Genomic DNA, 17,374 nt, shown 5'->3' on the forward strand with positions numbered 1-17,374 from the left:
TAGAAAGCCCCGATAAGCCCCCTCTAAAAGAAATGCTGGAACTTTCTTACAACAGGAGGTCTTTCGGTTTCGTAATGACACTGTCCACAGCATGAATTCATCTGGGCTGACAACACTGAGAGTCCTCACTTCCAGAGGCAGCATCAGACAGAATCGGTCTCAGAATCAGCCAGAATCCAGTTAACTTCAAACAGCTTAAATTTAAGACCTGGTGATATCAGATTAATACACACTTACTGAAACAGTTGAGAATATGTAGCAACAGATGACCCCTTCATAATCGCTGCTCTCATGCAAGATACCACAGACTGGGCAGTGACAGTTGTACTCGTGTCTCCCTGATTTCATGGCTTATCTAAATTAGCTTTTGCAATTTTCCAAAGTTAATTTAGAGTATCAGGAAAAAGAAAATTAGACTGTAGTTATTCACAGTAATTTACATTTTAACATTGGTGAAATAAAGGAATTGTATGCTTGTGAGGTTATATTTATTGGATGTTTGATACTTTTGCTGATACTTTTCAAAGACCATAGTTTATTTAAACTATATGGTCAGGTTTTAAATTACATTATTGGTCCCAGCAGGAAAAGTGTCTTCATGACTTCTTATGTTTAATAATTTGAGTCTCCTTGTAATAAATTATTGCTGCAAGATCAGTGCTGTGGATAATATGTTGTCCGTTTATTACAGGGTTTGTCAACAACCATTGGTGAGTGAGAGCACAAAAGAGTTGCCCCTATTTTTCTTCTCGGTTTCTAGTGAGATAGTAAATGAATTTCCTTTGATTTTGAATTGTTTTGAATTGCAGACACTCTATATTTCATGCAAGAAAAATGGGCAGCTCTTGTCCTCTGGCCTTTAAGGCTGTTGGCTTTAGGACAAGAGACACACAACCACAAGTGAAATAATTTAGTTATAAAATATGTGTTTATTTTACCACAAAAGCTTATTGAGATCAAATATATATTTTGCTAGAGAGAAGTTATAGTAACTGGTGCTGGTAAAAAAAAAAAACTTAATTTTTGCTAGACATAGTTCTATTAAAAATTATGAATAAAAGAAATAAGGCCTTTCCTGACAAAACAGAACTGATAACACCAATCAGCCATCATATTATGACCATCTGCCAAATATTGAGAAGATCTCCTGTTTTCTGCCAAAACATACTCATTTTCCTCAAACCATTCCTTTTCAGTGTGGCAGGGTACGTCATTCTACTGAACGAGGCCATTGCCATCAGGGAAAATAATTTACATAAAGGGGTGTACCTGGTCAGCATCAATGTTTAGAAAGTTGGTATGGGTCAACTTAACATCCACATAAATGACAGAACCTACGGTTTCCCAGCAGAACATTGCCCAGAATATCACACTGCCCTGGTTTCCTTTTCCCTGGTTGGAGACAAGGAAGGAGGATCACGGAGTGCCTCAAGCGCACACATGGAGCGAGAGCCAGGAGGCAAAAATTAATTTGTGAGGGACCGAGCCGGTCAAACATGAGGACACAGAAGTAATTGAAGGAAAATGGGTTTATTCCCCAAAAATAACAAAACCACAAACAATAGTTTACAGGCCCCTTAAAGCAATACTATGTAACATTTCTACCTTAAAATAACAGCTTGAAAAAAATTGTGCGGCTCGAATGAGTATTAATATTACTATTGGCCTGTCTCCTATGCCCTTCAGGGATCTGAGTTGGAAAAACTGCGCTATGTAACTTTGCTGGACTGGCCCGGGAGCGGCCCGGGAGCTGAGCGGAAGTACTTCAACTTGCTTTCTGGCACACCTACCGCAAAAACAAATAGACCCCTCTCACGCTCCCAGGTACATTTGATTACTCTTACCTTCTCGGTCGACATAGCTTGCACCTTCTGACTCCTCGCCGGTTCGTCAACAAACGTGAAACGTGAAAGCGAAAGGGTGTTGTATTTACGACAGTGTAACCGTACATTACCTCCAAGCCTGTAGGGGGAGCTCCATAATGGGCTTTTTGAGAAGTTACATTGTATTGCTTTAAAAGAGGTCAAATGAGGAAACTAAATTCAAAGACAAAAATCAAGATTTGAACATAACCTTAAGCTAACATTTAAAAAAAAAAAAAAAAAACTGACCTGACACACAACAAACAAAGGGGACCTAAATGTTGGCTGATCAGACCATGACACACTGAGGAAGAGGGAAGGGAAACATCAACACAAATTTAACTAACAAAAGTAAATAAACACAGTTAGCTCAAGAATCAACTTAAATGCCTAATAACTAAACCAAGTTAACAAAATAAACAAATCACAAAAGCAAAAAGAACTAATGCAGAAATTAACAGACTCCATAGTCTTCCCCTCTAGTTGGTATCACCCAATCAATCTGGGATTGGAGTGGAGTGCTTCCTTTCTGCCCAGTCCAAGCAACTGTGTGGCTGCAGGTGTGGCCATCACAGAATTGAAAGCACTTGTTATTTTGAAGTAAGGGCACGGCAAAGCTGGATACAATTGTAACCGGTATGAAACCTCTGCGTTGTGTTAAGGTTAATGGAGACCACACCGCTGCTCTTTCGAAGGTCTTTTTATTTTCCAACCTTTCCTCACCGAACATCACAAAAAAGAGCCGCGATTTCAATGACGCAAACATTAGCACAAAAAAGTAAAACATGGGGCATACCTGACAAAATAAAATGACAAATATAAATGACAAAATGGGAGCTCACCTTTCCTCACCGAACATCACAAAAAAGAGGAAGAGTTTTGGTGGGACTTTGGCTGTGTTCGAAACCGCCTACTTCTCCTACTATTCCTACTAGTCCTACTTTTTTAAGTTCCCGGATGTACACTAGATGCATACTAGATTCGCCGAAATGTTGAGTATTCATCATGAGGTTATTTGTCACACTCAAACTACCCAAGATGCAACGTAACGTGACGTTGCCCATCGCCATTTGAACGGTCAAATTCCGTTAACGGGACGAGAGCAGTCAAAACGGCATAACCGGAAGTGCGTTGCTCACTGCGGCTAGCTTTAGCAGCGCCGAATTCGTGGGAACAAAATTGTAAATAGCCGGTATTTTGTCAGATTTTCAACATCTTGGGGGTCTAAATGACTACTTTCTCACCTGAAAATGTTTCAAATGTTGCTAAAGTTATATATTTACAGAGTTTATAGCTTAAGCGAAATCAGCTTTTCAGGCCGGCTGATTTCGGCTCGGGCAGGAGTGAAGTGCACTGTGTGTAAACGCTCTGCATGCTGTCTGATCGATCAGTATGTAGTATGTAGTAGGCGGTTTCGAACACAGCCTTTGTCTTTTGTCACAAATGTTGCTTCCCCATAAAAGAATGTACAGAAACAGAAAACGAAAACAAAAGTTCCACCTGACTATTCTTATAAATGTAAGGTTAAAAACAATAATTTTGTGGAATTATACCCAAGCCAAATGAACCCTTGTTACACAAATACCAAAAGAACACTAAAAAAACAAAATCCAGGAACTGACAAAAACTAGGAACCAAAATTAACTGGGGAAAATACAAGCAAGTAGAAACGGCAATACGAGTGGACAATCTGAAGAAAACAGAGGATCTGACAATTGCCGAGAACAAACCAGGAGACTAAATACTGTGGGGAGAGTGATAATGTAAGTGATACATTATCCATGACCCTCCTGCTGGGGTCACCTATTTTCCTTCATTTTCCTCTTGGCAATATATTTTCTCCTTCCAACACATCGACTTCAAAGACGAAACGTTCACTTGCAACCTAATTTATCCCACTTACTGTCACTGTAACAACATAATCAATGTTTTTCACATCAAATGTTAGTGGATATAATGTTATTGCTGATTGATGAACGATCTCTTGGATGAAATTCAAGATTTTTATGACCAAAAATATCTGATGTAAAATGCATTTTCCCTGCTGGCCAATTTATTTGAATAACATCTTTATGTCAGCTCATATAACAACTGCTCTGTAATTTAATAGCATTCTTAACTTGTTTTTAAATGGATGATAAACTCCACAAGCCTGCTTCTTACATATCTAACACCTGTCCATCAGTAATGGGAAACATTGACATTTCCCACATTAACATGTGGGAAACACAGAAAGATGCATTTTCATGTTTACATTTGTGTTTGTGTTATCACCGTTGTGTACTGCTGCGAAAGCTTCCAAGGTACAATCCATGTCATGATTGCTTGATGTATTTGGTTAAAGAGTTATTTAGAGGAGAAGTCAAAGGTTCTCCAGACATTTGGACATATTGCACTCGTGCTGATTCTCGTTAAAACTTGCTCGTTCTCCCAGTGTTCCATTGTAGATAAGAAATGTCTCCCTTTTTTCCATAAATGAACTCAACAAAATAATTTAGACTGAAGTGGTGAATCTTATAGTTTCCACATACAAATGCTGGCATGCGTGAGATTCATTAAAGGGGTATTTTTTCAAATGAGCATGTATTATAAAAACCCAAACTTGCAGGTTTAAACTAAACTGGAGTGACTGGATAGTGTAGTGGTTGCAGCCTTTCATGTGGGTGACCAGGGTTAGAATCCTGACCCCTGCATGAAAGGTGTGTAAGAGGGAAGGTACGCTACCTAACTGGGATATGAGTGTAAATTGCTTTGGATAAAAGCATCTGCCAAATGCATAAATGCAACTAGTTTCCTTTTTTGCTTTGAGCCATTCATGCAATCTCCTGCACTTTACTTTCCACAAGGATTAAGGACTTAGTTTAGAGGGACACCTGAATATCCACCACAGGTACCAGGGTCTAATAAAAGCAAAATGTGGTGCTAGAACAGATTCAAGATAATTTGGCACTGAATGTACAAGTTTCTGAAACTCTGCTTGACCATTCTACCAAACCTCATTGGGCTGTTAAGTTTAATTTGGTGTTGTGATGTAATCCAACCTCTATAGGCTGACATTTATGGAATGTGTACCCTTACAAAATGTTGTGCTCTCCTCTCCAAGATATATCTCCTTTTACTGTTCAACCTAACCACAACCCACAAACCAGGAGTGGACGCCAACCTTAGTTTGTTCAATATATCTTTCTTAAAGTTTAATTTAATAACTATATGAACTGGGGCCATCCCAATGAAAACAATGGGAATCATCCCTTTGATATATGAAACCATATATTGGGTTTTAATGTTGCCTAACAACAATGACAACACAAATGTTGTCCCATGCCCAAAAGAACAGTTAAAGACCCAAACTGAAGACTCCCTTCATTTGGATGTCTTCAGTTCAGTACATCCAGAATGCTGCTGCTCGAGTCCTGACTAGAACCAGGAAATACGGCCATATTAGTCCAGTGCTCAGGTCTCTGCACTGGCTTCCTGTCGCTCAGAGAATAGACTTTAAAACAGCTCTGCTGGTGTACAAGTCTCTTCATGGTCAAGCGCCAAAGTACATCTCTGACATGTTAGAGCCATATGAACCAACTCGGGCTCTGAGAACCTCAGGGAGGGGTCTCCTGCCCCAGGGAGGGGTCTCCTGCTGGTACCCAGAGTCAGGACTAAACAAGGTGAGGCTGCGTTTCAGTTTTATGCTCCTAAAATCTGGAACAGTCTTCCAAAAGATGTGAGACAGGCCTCAACTCTGACAATGTTTAAATCCAGGTTTAAAACAGTTCCATTTAGCTGTGCATATGACACCTGAAAGTATTCTATCTGCACTCTTCACTTTTAAATTAATTAATTAATGATTATTTTTTATATTTTTATTTTTCCCCCTCTTCTTTGATTGCTTTTAACTGTGTTTTAATTTTTATCTTTTAAATGCCTTGTCTTTATGTAAAGCACACTGAGTTGCCTGTGGTATGAAATCCGCTATATAAATAAAGATGCCTTGCCTTGCCTTGCCTTGCCTTCAAACTTGGCAATTTAATTCATGTTCTCGGGCCTCCAGCAACACACACATATTTGATTGTTTGATTGAATTTGTCCACAGCGCAAAACTATCAGTTTCACAATAACCACTCAAAAATGGTAAAATCACTAGACTCTCTGGGCTATACAACTGTTACTTGCGAACGTAAGTCTTTTCAAATTCTAATATTTATTTTGCATAACATGAAATTGTCATGCATACTCAAAAAATGTCATATTACAACATTTTCCTAAAAATTTAACACACTTACATCATTATCTATATGAAACCATTGTATTATATGTGTTATTGGACAACAATTGCATGATAAAAAAGTGTTTGAAAGGAGGTAGAAGGGGAGCAAGGTGGCATTACACTGCACACTGTCATGTCAGACAACCAACTTCAATCTTGGTTGGACATCACCCAATATTCTATATTTCTAATTTGCTGTCAGTCTGTTAGGGGAGGAACAGGCTGGATCCAGAAGCGAACAAGAGACAGTTAAGTTTGGTGTCACAAAATGGATTTTATCTACTGAGGGGAGAGTTGTTATGCCAGGAAGTGAGGAAAGGATCCAGGATACGGGTCGGCGGGGAAGGAGGCTCCGTGTCTGGGTGTGTGATCTGTGGGGAGTTGGTGTCGTGTCATGGGGATTTCCGTTCAGGTGCTCGCATGGTGAGGCTCGAAGGTGGGCTGCTGGCTGGCACAGTCGAAGGCTGAGCAGAACACTGATAGCTGGCTGTGCGCTAGAGCAGGCATACATTTTATACTGAGAAAGACAATCATCTGGCACCGCAGCACAGGGGAGAGCAGGCTATGACCGGTGCCAGATTGGTGATCAGCCACAGGTGAGGATGGTGAGAGAGCACTCCTACAAGCTGCCCCACCCAACCTGAAAACCACAAAGAAAAAACAGCCAGCCCCCAGGACAAAATAAAATATGTAAATAAATAAGAGAACAATATAATCACCACAGTCACAAAAAAAAAGATGTTAGACGTGTATTAATACATAAAATAATACAGTTTGGCATCACGTCACCAGAACACTGCCCTGTACAAAAAAAAAAAAACAGGTAAAGTCACTGCTACATTTTGGACATGTGGACAAATGCACCTATTAAATGTTTTCTGGTGAAGTAGATTGGATGAATGACAATAATTAGGTTTTCAAGGTTGGCAAAGAATAGACAAACATAAGAGAGCTGTACACTTCTGGAACCTCAGATGACCCTGAAGTGTGTGCTCTGTTAATAGTCTAAATGTGAGAGTTAAAGAGCTGAAGAAAGAGAATTCTGAAGAATGCAAAAAAATCTAAGCAGGTGTAAAAAGAAAAAAAAAACCTTTGATCTGATTAGTGAAATACTTTGAGGTAAGAAAGCTAAGGCCAACATGATCAAGCACAAGGAGTGGTGTCTGGTCTGAAGGTTTATAGGGTGTGTGTCTTCGTGCCTGTGAGTGTATGTTTGTGTATCTGTGTGAGTGTGTGTCTTCGTGCTTGTGTGAGTGTGTGAGTATGTCTTTGTGTTGTGGTTTCTCCACTGTTGGGCCTGGGTTCAGGGCTTGTTGTTGTCTGGCTCACCTGTGTTGCACCTTGTTTGCCTGTTTAACACTCAGTGTATTGAAAGTCCAGGTTGAAGACACACCTATTTTCAGCTGCATTTGAATAAAGCTCCAAATCTGAAGTTTGAGTTTCAAAACTTAATCATATTTTAACTACTGATTCTATCTGATTTTATCTATTGTTCTTTATTTCTTTCTTTTTTGTTTAAAATTTTAAACAAAATTAAAAATCATGCTTTTTATTTCTACTGTTTTAATGTATCTGTAAAGCACTTTGAATCACCTTGTTGAGGGGGGTTGCTCGGCCTCTCCTCGCCCCTTCCCGCTCCTCCCTGCTCCTCTGGGGGGCTTTGCTGCCTGTCCTCCTGATCTCTGGAATAAAAATAAAAAATGGCCTAATGTGGCTGAGATCAGAAAAGCCACAAAATCTGTCAGTGATACTTCCCACTTGTACTATTGCTAATTTTCCTCCGACTGCCTGATGTTCAGCCTACTGGAAATCCACCAAAGAAGAAGAGAGTACTTTACAGGTCAGCGGTATGAACCATACTAAGACGCACGAACAAACGACTTATATACTGTTTTAGTTGGAGATCTTTTTTGAGAATAGGGTTATTTTGATAGCTTCGTTAAAGCATATTTGATTTCCATTGAAATAATGCAAGGAGAATTGAAACTGGCTGCCCATTCAACCAAAACCCTCAACCCTTTCTTTCAAAGCCGATACTGATGGACAATTATACAAAACTGCTTTTAATGGAGGCTATAGGAGGTTAATATTAGCTTCTGAGGTCATAAGCTAATTGTCCATGTAATGGTGTTTAATTGTATCACCCTTATCTGTATGATCAAATGTTTGCCTGTTTAAATATAATGAAAAAGGTAATAATTCCCATGAGATGTATTTGTTTTTTCACCTGTATTTGTTCTAGATGTTACTTTTTTGTCTTTTTTAATATCCTGCTCTTTGTAACACTACCACCTTATGCTGTACAAGAAAATGACTGTAATCCTCAGTGTGGGGTACAGTTAAAGACTTTGACAGCTAAAGATTTAGATATATCCTCTTTGGGAGTCACGTTTTAAAGCAGGCTTAGAGAGAAGCCATTTCACACCGTGTTTCCATTGAAAATTCAACAAGCTCTGGGACCTCTACTGATATTTGTAGTGTATAAGACATGGGAAGATGAACAATTTAAATTAAGGTGCAGTTCTGCAGATGTTACTCTGTCTGTAGCTGTTGCACTTGGGTGGAGAAACACATAAAATACCATTGGGGTTATTGTAAGGTCATGTGCCCATGTCTAAATTTATTTTAAATGAAATGACAGCCAAATGTTAAAGGCTCACTCCAGTAATCTCACAAGTTGAGTCAAGTTTCAGTGAGCTTTAATGTAAACCACTGACGTTACAGAGTAAAATAAGTGTATGAATTATCTTACTAATGAGGGTTTTCCTCTATAAGTCCACCAGCTTCCTATCCACACTTTATATTAGATTAGATTCAACTTTATTGTCATTGCACAGAGTACAAGTACTGAGACAACGAAACGCAGTTTAACATCTAACCAGAAGTGTAAAGAAGCAGAAAGTTTTGAGTGTGTACATGTGCAGTAAGAGAAGAACGGTAATAAACTGTGACTAACTATAAATATAAGTATGAATATATACAGTATGTACAGTATATATATATACATATATACAGTAAAAGTTGCAGAATGAGGTAAGAGGCATGATGTGATAAGTACAATGGATATACTACGGACAAGGTAAATAAATAGGTCAAAATGACTAAACTATTGATGAAATACAGCAGTAAACAGTTTAGTGCAAATGTTCAGTGGTTGGTGCATGGCCGTCAAGGCCAGGGTGGAGGGTTGAAGGACAGTCACTGGAGGTAGGTGTGCAGGGGGGTTAGGGGGGCTATCGTGGTGATGTGTAGTTCTGCAGGGTGACAGCCCCAGGGAAGAAGCTGTTTCTGAACCCAATGGTTCTGGAACAGAGGGCCCTGTAGCGCCTCCTAGAGGGGAGGAGGGCAAACAGTCTGTGGCTGGGGTGAGAGCTATCCTTGACAATGCTGCGCGCCCTCCACAGACATCTTTTGTGCTGGACACAAAGTGTTGGGGACTGACGAACCGGTGATGTGTTTCCCCACCCTGGAATGATTTACGAGCAACTGCCATAGCACACCAAGATGCAGTTGGTGAGGATGCTCTCGATGGTGCAGCCATAGAAGTTCACCAGAATCTGAGGGGACAGATGGCCTTCTTCAGTTTCCTCAAGAAGAAGAGCCTTCTTGATCAGGGTTGAGGTGTTGAGGGTCCTCAGAGATGTGGACACCCAGGATCTTAAAGTTGGCGACATGCTCAACCTCTGTCCCATTGATACGGTGTGTGTGCCACCTTTGGTCCTCCTGAAGTCCACAATGAGCTCTTTGGTCTTCTTAGTGTTGAGGGCCAGGTTGTTGTTGGCGTGTGCAGTTGTAGGTGAAGAGGGAGTAGAGGATAGGGCTCAGCACACAGCCCTGTGGAACACCATTGTTCAATATGAGGGATGAGGAAGTGTGGTTCTCTAACCGGAACAGATTGGGCCTGTTGGTTAGGCAGTCCAGTATCCACTTACTGAGGGAAGTGTTGATGCCCAGATGACTGAGTTTGGTTATCAGTTTGGAGGGGATGATGGTGTTGAATGCTGAACTGAAGTCTATGAACAGCATTCTCACATAGGTGTTGTCCAGGTGAGAGTTTTAGTACAGCCTTGATGGCCACTTCCTGATTGTCCTTGTCAAAGCTGGCATAGAAGCTGTTAAGTTCGTCAGGGAAGGAGGCGTCGCTGGATTGGGGGGTAGTGTTGATGGTTTTGTAGTCCGTTATGGCCTGGATGCCTTGCCACATGCATCGGGGTCGGAGTTGGAGTTGTTTTTGAATGGCTCCTCAATCCTAAACTTGCGGCAGTGCCTGGTCTTTTTGATACCCCTTTTCAGGTCAGCCCTGGATGAACTCTAGGTCTGAGTATCACCCGATATAAAAGTAATGTCACATAGATTCACTGATAGGCGGACCTCTCTTTTCATCCAAGGCTTCTGATTAGGGTAATCCTTTTGAGGATAGTGACACTGTTCACTATTGTGATGTGGATTATAGCTGTTGGACATGGGTCAACTTTCCTGAGATACTTTTCAGAAGAGCTTTGAAAATGAACTTTGTCCCTTTAATAATGACTAAAATGTTGTTTGGCAATTATCTGTATGTTTACAAGCCATATCATTGTCTACTCATGTCTATTTTTTTACAATAAACAAGCCAACATCCAACTATTGTACAAGTTTTAATTAAATGTTGAATTAAAAAGAATAGATTTTTCTGTTGGAAGGCCCATAAACCAAACCATTATCCCCTCTGTTTAGATGCAGCCTGTTATTCTCCAGCTTTGACTTTGGTTTCAAGTTGCTCCCTCATTATGTTAATGCATCTCCTGGTTTTAATGACCAGCCATTTAATGTATATTTTTACTAGTTGTAGCACGATTCACTGGTCTAAGACTTACTGTCCTCTGTGTCATTTGTTGCTTAGCATTAACCCAACTGAAAAAATGCTCAAAGAGAACAACAGCTACCAAAAAGCAACATGTGAAGACAAGTTATGTTACTCTGTATACTTACAAGGACTGTCTTCTTCCAAAACAAATAGGACAGTTAAGTATAATGACTTTGCCACAGTAGGTGCATTAAAGCCGTTTTAAAAAGATGTTGAAATCATGGTTTACCTCTATTTGAAGTGCCTATGCTGACAGAATAGATCCTCTTTATCCCCAATAACATGCACTCATCTGTTTCTCTCCTTGTTCCTTCTTCCTTCTTCCCCCATAAACACACACACACACTCTCACACACAGGTAACAATCATCTCATTGTGATCGTAATACCTACCATTTCTCTCCTTATTTAAGGGATACACTACCGCAAGTCCTGTGCCTCATCAGGAGCCTGCCTTATTGCTTCCTCTGGCTACCAACAGTTTTGCACTGGCAAGCTCAACTCAGTGTGCATCACCTGCTGTAATACCCCCCTGTGTAATGGACCACGGCAGAAGAAACGGCCCCAGTCATCCGCTGCCATCACCCTGAATCCACTGCAGCTCCCCATGTTTTCTGTGAACATTTTCCTCCTGATGTCCTCCATTCTGTGCTGACAGACCTGCAGGGTTAGGATGTGTCCTGAAAATGTTCACAGACTGATAGAAGAGATGCTATGAACTGGAACTGGGCACTGTAAGCTGAGACGTTATTACTTGGAGATGTATATATGTGAGCAAGCTTTAAACGGTACCTCTGTTTGAGTTTCTGGCTTTTGGTTGCACCTTGTCTCCAGAGTTCCAACAGAAAAATGTGTCATGTCAGAGGATAGGAAGTGGAGGATAGGACATGAAACAGCATTTACAGTGGCAAACTTACTGGACTTACTGATCCCAAGTAGTCTTGTTTATTTTCACTGCAAAATCAAGAAGAAAAAGAAAGTAAACAGATTCTTGCAAGGAAAGAACTTCAGAATAAACACATCATTTATGCCATATGAATACAATTGCTTGAAATCATAGCTAATTCTTCAGCTAATTTACAGGTATACCAATGTTAATGTTGACTTTCCTAAATATTTGCTTCAACAGCCATTCTGCATGCAGATACCGTACACAGATCTGAGAGAACAGGTTGACAAATGCACCCTCTTTCTGGCTGTTCAATGCAGCATCCTGTAATGACATAAAATTAAATCAGTTTGAGGTAGAAAAAAACAGATCTGTCTGTTGCCACCTTGGAGATCTGAAGCTATTAATTTTTCTTTTTAACTACAAGAAAATAACAGGCTCGATATAGGACACAAAACTTTTGAGGTTGGGGGGATATAGTTCAATCGATTTGTTAGTCGCAAAGCACTACTGTTACAAAAAGTTTTCCAAATCCAAATAATGTAACTTTGAAAGACAATTGTGCAATAGATAGATGAATAATTCAACATACAATACATTGTGCTGCCTCTGTTCACTGAGTTGCTGAAATGCAGGGTTTCTTATACATTTAAGGACCTCAAAGTCCGGATGCAGTGCTTTGCTTTCTTAAGCTTAACCATGAAATGATTTGACAAAAACAAACAATTTTTATGATTTTAATTGCCCAAATCAATTGTGACTAAAATAACCCAAGACTCATCTCTAGGATGAAGGCAGACATGATTAGCTATTGAGATGAAATCTGGAAGATTTGTGGGATATTTACCAAGCAACAGTTACCAAAATGCCCTCAAAATAACCGCTGGTAATAAAAACACTGTTATTTGGATTATAATGGAGCAATGCGCTATGAATAATAATGCCTCAAAGGTATGCACAAACTAAAATTCATATGGTTCCCTTGCACCCAAGACAAACATCCATTACTAATTGGATTTTGTCTTCAGTGAAAAGGGTACAGTCAGCATTATTCCTGGGACAAAAAGTTGGGTTAAATACTCGTGATTATTTACCAGCTCCAACTATGGTAAGTGGTGATGGAAATATGACATTATAACACACTCCTTTTAGCCCCTAACCAGTTCAATGCCATTATTAAAAATAGCGTGGAGGCAATAAAAAATTGAAGGCTTGTCGTTATCATCTATAACTTCGGTGACTCATTGATATGTAAGCCCAAAATTCCATCCATCATCGCTCAAGTAGTGAGTGACCAGCATTTAGACTTAGTTGATGTCACGCCCATGGGACTATGTTTTAAGTTTTATGTTTTAGGTTATATTTTGGTTTCAGTTCATGTCTTAGATTTTAGTTCTGCCATGTTTTAGTCTCCCTTCACTTAGTTCATTCGCTGCACCTGTTCATTCCCCTCCAGCTGCACCCACTCACTAATCACTCAGTCCCTATTTAGTTTCCAGTCTCCCCTGTCTTGTTGTTGGATCTTTTCGTTGCTGCTTACCTTACTTCGTTGTTTGCATTACTTCGTTGCTTGCCATGATACCTGTGCTTCCCATGATATCCGTCGTTCCCATGATATCCGTCGTTCCCCAAGCTAAGTATTTATTTATTCTATCTCATGCCATGCCAAGTCCTTTTGTTTGTTTTTCACAGTTAGTTATTTGAATCCGGCTCAGCCGTGCTTTTTGTTCGTACTTTGTTTTTCTGTGAAATAAACCCAGTTTGCTTTTGAAGTCCGCATCCGTGTCCTACCTTCACCTCACCACCAATCCTTACCCCGACAGTTGATGAGTGAAAGATGTCAAAAAAGTCATTTATGTATAATGTTACTTACATCTATGCTGTTTTATTTTTTGTTTTCATTTATCAGCTGGTTTATGACATTAAACATAACACACCAGTAAAAAAGGATCCCAAATGCAAACCTGATAAATAGTAGGTTACCATACTTTTGTTGGTTTATTCACATTAGAAAAAAAGAAAAGAAAGAATAAAGAAAACCTACATATGTGTTACTGTGGTGTAAAAGAGATGTATGTGTACTTAGCAACTGCATTAGTTGAGGTCCAACCAAGGAGATGTGGTCTGAAAAACTTAGTAAACTTTTTTCAGTTAGCAAGCTAACAATAAGCTACATGGTTTTCTGAGGGCTACACAGCTGTTTAGTCACAATACCCTGAGTTCTCTTTGCAGTGTGGATTTTAAAATGCTCCGACTTTCACTTTTCCAACGTGAGTTCTACTGTTGATTTTCCTTCATTTTATTTTGCCAAAAATTTCCTCATTCATCATTTTCGATCACGATGCTTGAAGATTTTACTTCAACTAAATGTCTTTAGAGGATGGTTCACCACCAATCATTCCAAGTTAATAGTTTCAGTACTTTCCTTAGTTGTTTTGTTTGCTTGATGTAGACTGTAATTAATAACCAATAATTTGAGCATTCTGCAACAGGTTATGTATTTTACACAACAACAGGACATGTCCAGCATTCAAATGTGATTGAATTTGAAGCTTATTCCTACATCAGTTTGAGTAAAAAAAAAAAACTTGTTGGAGGCAAAAACGTGTTATTAACTGCAGTAATTTTCCAGTGGTTGGATCTTACTTATTTGCTTGGTTAAATCCAGATGGTTCTTTTTTTTTTTTTTATTTATTTATTTATATATATATATATATATATAAATAAAAAGCTGCCAAGCTAAGGAAATCAACAAATCGCACTGAAACTTCTCTTCGATCCAGTCCTCTATCCTGAGCCTGTACGAGGCGGTGGTGGAAAGAAAAAAAAAAAAAAAAAAAAACTCCCTTTCAACGGGAAGAAACCTCTTGCAGAACCAGACTCAGGAAAGGCTACCATCTGCCTTGACCAGTTACTCCCTGTGATGTGTCTGAGAGTCTGCTGGTGAAACACAAGTTACAACACTATACAGGCCCACACTTCATTTGTGGTTAAAATTACTGTCTGTACTCTGTTCCTGCTTTTAAGGTTGTAATGCTTAACTCAAAATTTAGGCTTTAGGATCATCAATTTATGAAAAATTCACTCTTCCATCAAACTTTATTGCACCAACTGTTCAGCTTTACATAATCTGTTTGAAATCAGAAGGAAATCCTAACTTCTAATGTGTTCAGTTTATAAGGAATATTTGTATACTTGTTTGTGAAGACAAAGCACAAAATACCATTTGTAAATGTTGATAACTGTGATGAATTAAAATGTACAACACACTATATTTCAGTTTCTGATGGTACATCTCTCTGTATTTTGTGAACTGAATCTGACTCTTTATTGAGGCTGTTGGACATCTGATCATTTGAAGCCACTCCTGAGTCACTTTGCACCTGAAATGTTGTAAAGGTTGTGGCATTTTTCTCTTGTCCGAGAGTGGTGTGGCTTGCTTTGTTGCGCCGCAGAGACTTAAGCAGCAAGGGCCGGAGGGAGCGTGCCGATTCAGCATGGGAGTGCTGTACAGTACGCTTGTTGATGTGTTCAATGGTGAGGTGGCACCGCAGAACCTGGACAAACACCTCCCTGAACTGTCTGGAGGAGAGGTTGTAGAGGAATGGGTTGAGGACAGAGCTAAGGTAGAAGAAGGTGTCTGCCACAGGGTGGAGGATGATGTAGCTCCCGAAGTAGGAAGGAGTCCACTCAGACTTTGGCAAAGCAGCCATCATAAGACGACGAATCTGGTTCGGAAGCCAGCACACCATCAAGGATCCCACAATGAGACCTAAGAAATATCAGAAACACACGAAGTGAAAAGACGGAAAAAACATAGAAAGATTTAGATATCTACTTTTTTCTGCCCTTTTTCACATGTCGACATGACTTCCTAAAGTACTGATGAAATATCTGTGATGTGCATTGTTTAAAATACCAAAGGATAGTACGTCTAATTTTTAAAACGTCAAATGTTTTCACATCACTTTTCAGAGTGCCTTTTCTACATTTTTTTTAGATTGGTAGAACTAAAAAATAGATTGTATCCTATCTTATTTTTAGTTCTGAACTTCTGTGTCTATTACGGTGGTCGATAATAACTGACTGTGGTCAAAATGTAGACAAGGGAAATATATAGATATTTGAGAAAGAAATTGTTAGTGAAGTAATTAGTTTAGCGTGCACTGGTGTTAGATAGGTGCTGTATGTTCCCCTATTGTAAAATAATATGCTTTAAAGGGGAATTTCGTTTGTTTTTTTTTTTTTAAAACCTGGACCTTATTTCTGGCATAATCTCTCACTGATAATTCAATTCAATTCAAAAATACTTTATTTATCCCAGAGGGAAATTAAATGTTGATGTAACTCAATTAAATCAAGGAGTTATTATAGATGCTGATGGCTGTGGGCAGGAAAGATTTCCTGTAGCGGTCCGTTTTGCATCCAAACTGAAGAAGCCTTTGACTGAAGAGACTCTGTTTTCCGATAACAGTCTCATGGAGAGGATGTTCAGGGTTGTCCATAAGTCTCTTGATTTTATGCAAAATCCTTCTTTGCATTATTGTCTCCAGAGGTTCCACAGTCGTCCCCAGAACAGAACCAGCCTTCCTTATCAGGTTGTTGAGTCTTTTTAGGTCCCTGGTTCTGATGCTGCTGCCCCAACAGATGACGCAAGAGGAAATGACGCTCTCAACAACAGACTTGTAGAAGATCTGCAACATCTTGTTGCAAACCTTGAAGGACCTTAGCTTCCTCAAGAAGTACAGTCTGCTCTGTCCTTTCTTGTAGATTGCTTCACTGTTGTGTCTCCAGTCCAGTCTGTTGTCCACATGAACACCAAGGTATTTATATTCCTCAACCACCCCCACTTCTTCTCCCATGATGGAAACAGGGTTTGATCTGACCCTGTTTCTCCTGAAATCTACAATCATCTCCTTTGTTTTGTTAACATTCAAGATGAGATGATTGTTCCCACACCATGCCACAAAGCTGTCCACCAGCTCTCTGTACTCAGCTTCTTGTCCATCTCTGATACACCCGACTACTGCAGAGTCATCTGAATATTTCTGTAGATGACAGGAGTCTGACTTGTACTGTAAGTCTGAAGTGTACAGAGTGAAAAGGAATGGTGAGAGTACAGTCCCCTGTGGTGCTCCTGTGCTGCTGATCACCTGGTTAGACACACAATTCTTCAGTCTGACAAACTGTGGTCTGTTTGTCAGGTAGTCATTAATCCAGGTGATTGTTGAGGCCTCCACCTGAGTCTTCTGGAGTTTCAGACGAAGCAGATCAGGCTGAATTGTGTTAAATGCACTGGAGAAATCAAAGAACATGATCCTCACAGTGCTGCCTGCTTTGTCCAGATGACAGTGGGTTTGTTAAAGCAGGTGTATGATAGCGTCTTCAACTCCAACTCCATGGCGATAAGCAAACTGCAGGGGGTCCTGATATGTGCTGGTTTGCTTACACAGGTGGGTCAACAGGAGTCTCTCCAGGACCTTCATGATGTGGGATGTCAGGGCAACAGGTCTGTAG

General features: G+C 39.8%; 2 protein-coding genes across 2 annotated transcripts in view; one reads left to right on the top strand and one right to left on the bottom strand.

Moving 5' to 3' along the window:
- LOC142396426 (ly6/PLAUR domain-containing protein 1-like) overlaps positions 1-13,408 on the top strand; it is a 29,686-nt gene extending 16,278 nt beyond the window's left edge. The window contains exon 3 of the mRNA XM_075479155.1: positions 11,382-13,408. Coding sequence (XP_075335270.1) covers positions 11,382-11,623 — 242 coding nt within the window. The 3' untranslated portion in view covers positions 11,624-13,408. The remainder of the gene's footprint in view (positions 1-11,381) is intronic.
- A 1,541-nt stretch (positions 13,409-14,949) lies between these two features.
- gpr39 (G protein-coupled receptor 39) overlaps positions 14,950-17,374 on the bottom strand; it is a 42,165-nt gene continuing 39,740 nt past the window's right edge. The window contains exon 2 of the mRNA XM_075479156.1: positions 14,950-15,629. Within this exon, the coding sequence (XP_075335271.1) occupies positions 15,127-15,629 (503 nt within the window). The 3' untranslated portion in view covers positions 14,950-15,126. The remainder of the gene's footprint in view (positions 15,630-17,374) is intronic.

The sequence above is a fragment of the Odontesthes bonariensis genome, chromosome 12, assembly GCF_027942865.1.
Source record: "Odontesthes bonariensis isolate fOdoBon6 chromosome 12, fOdoBon6.hap1, whole genome shotgun sequence".
Lineage (NCBI taxonomy): Eukaryota > Metazoa > Chordata > Actinopteri > Atheriniformes > Atherinopsidae > Odontesthes > Odontesthes bonariensis.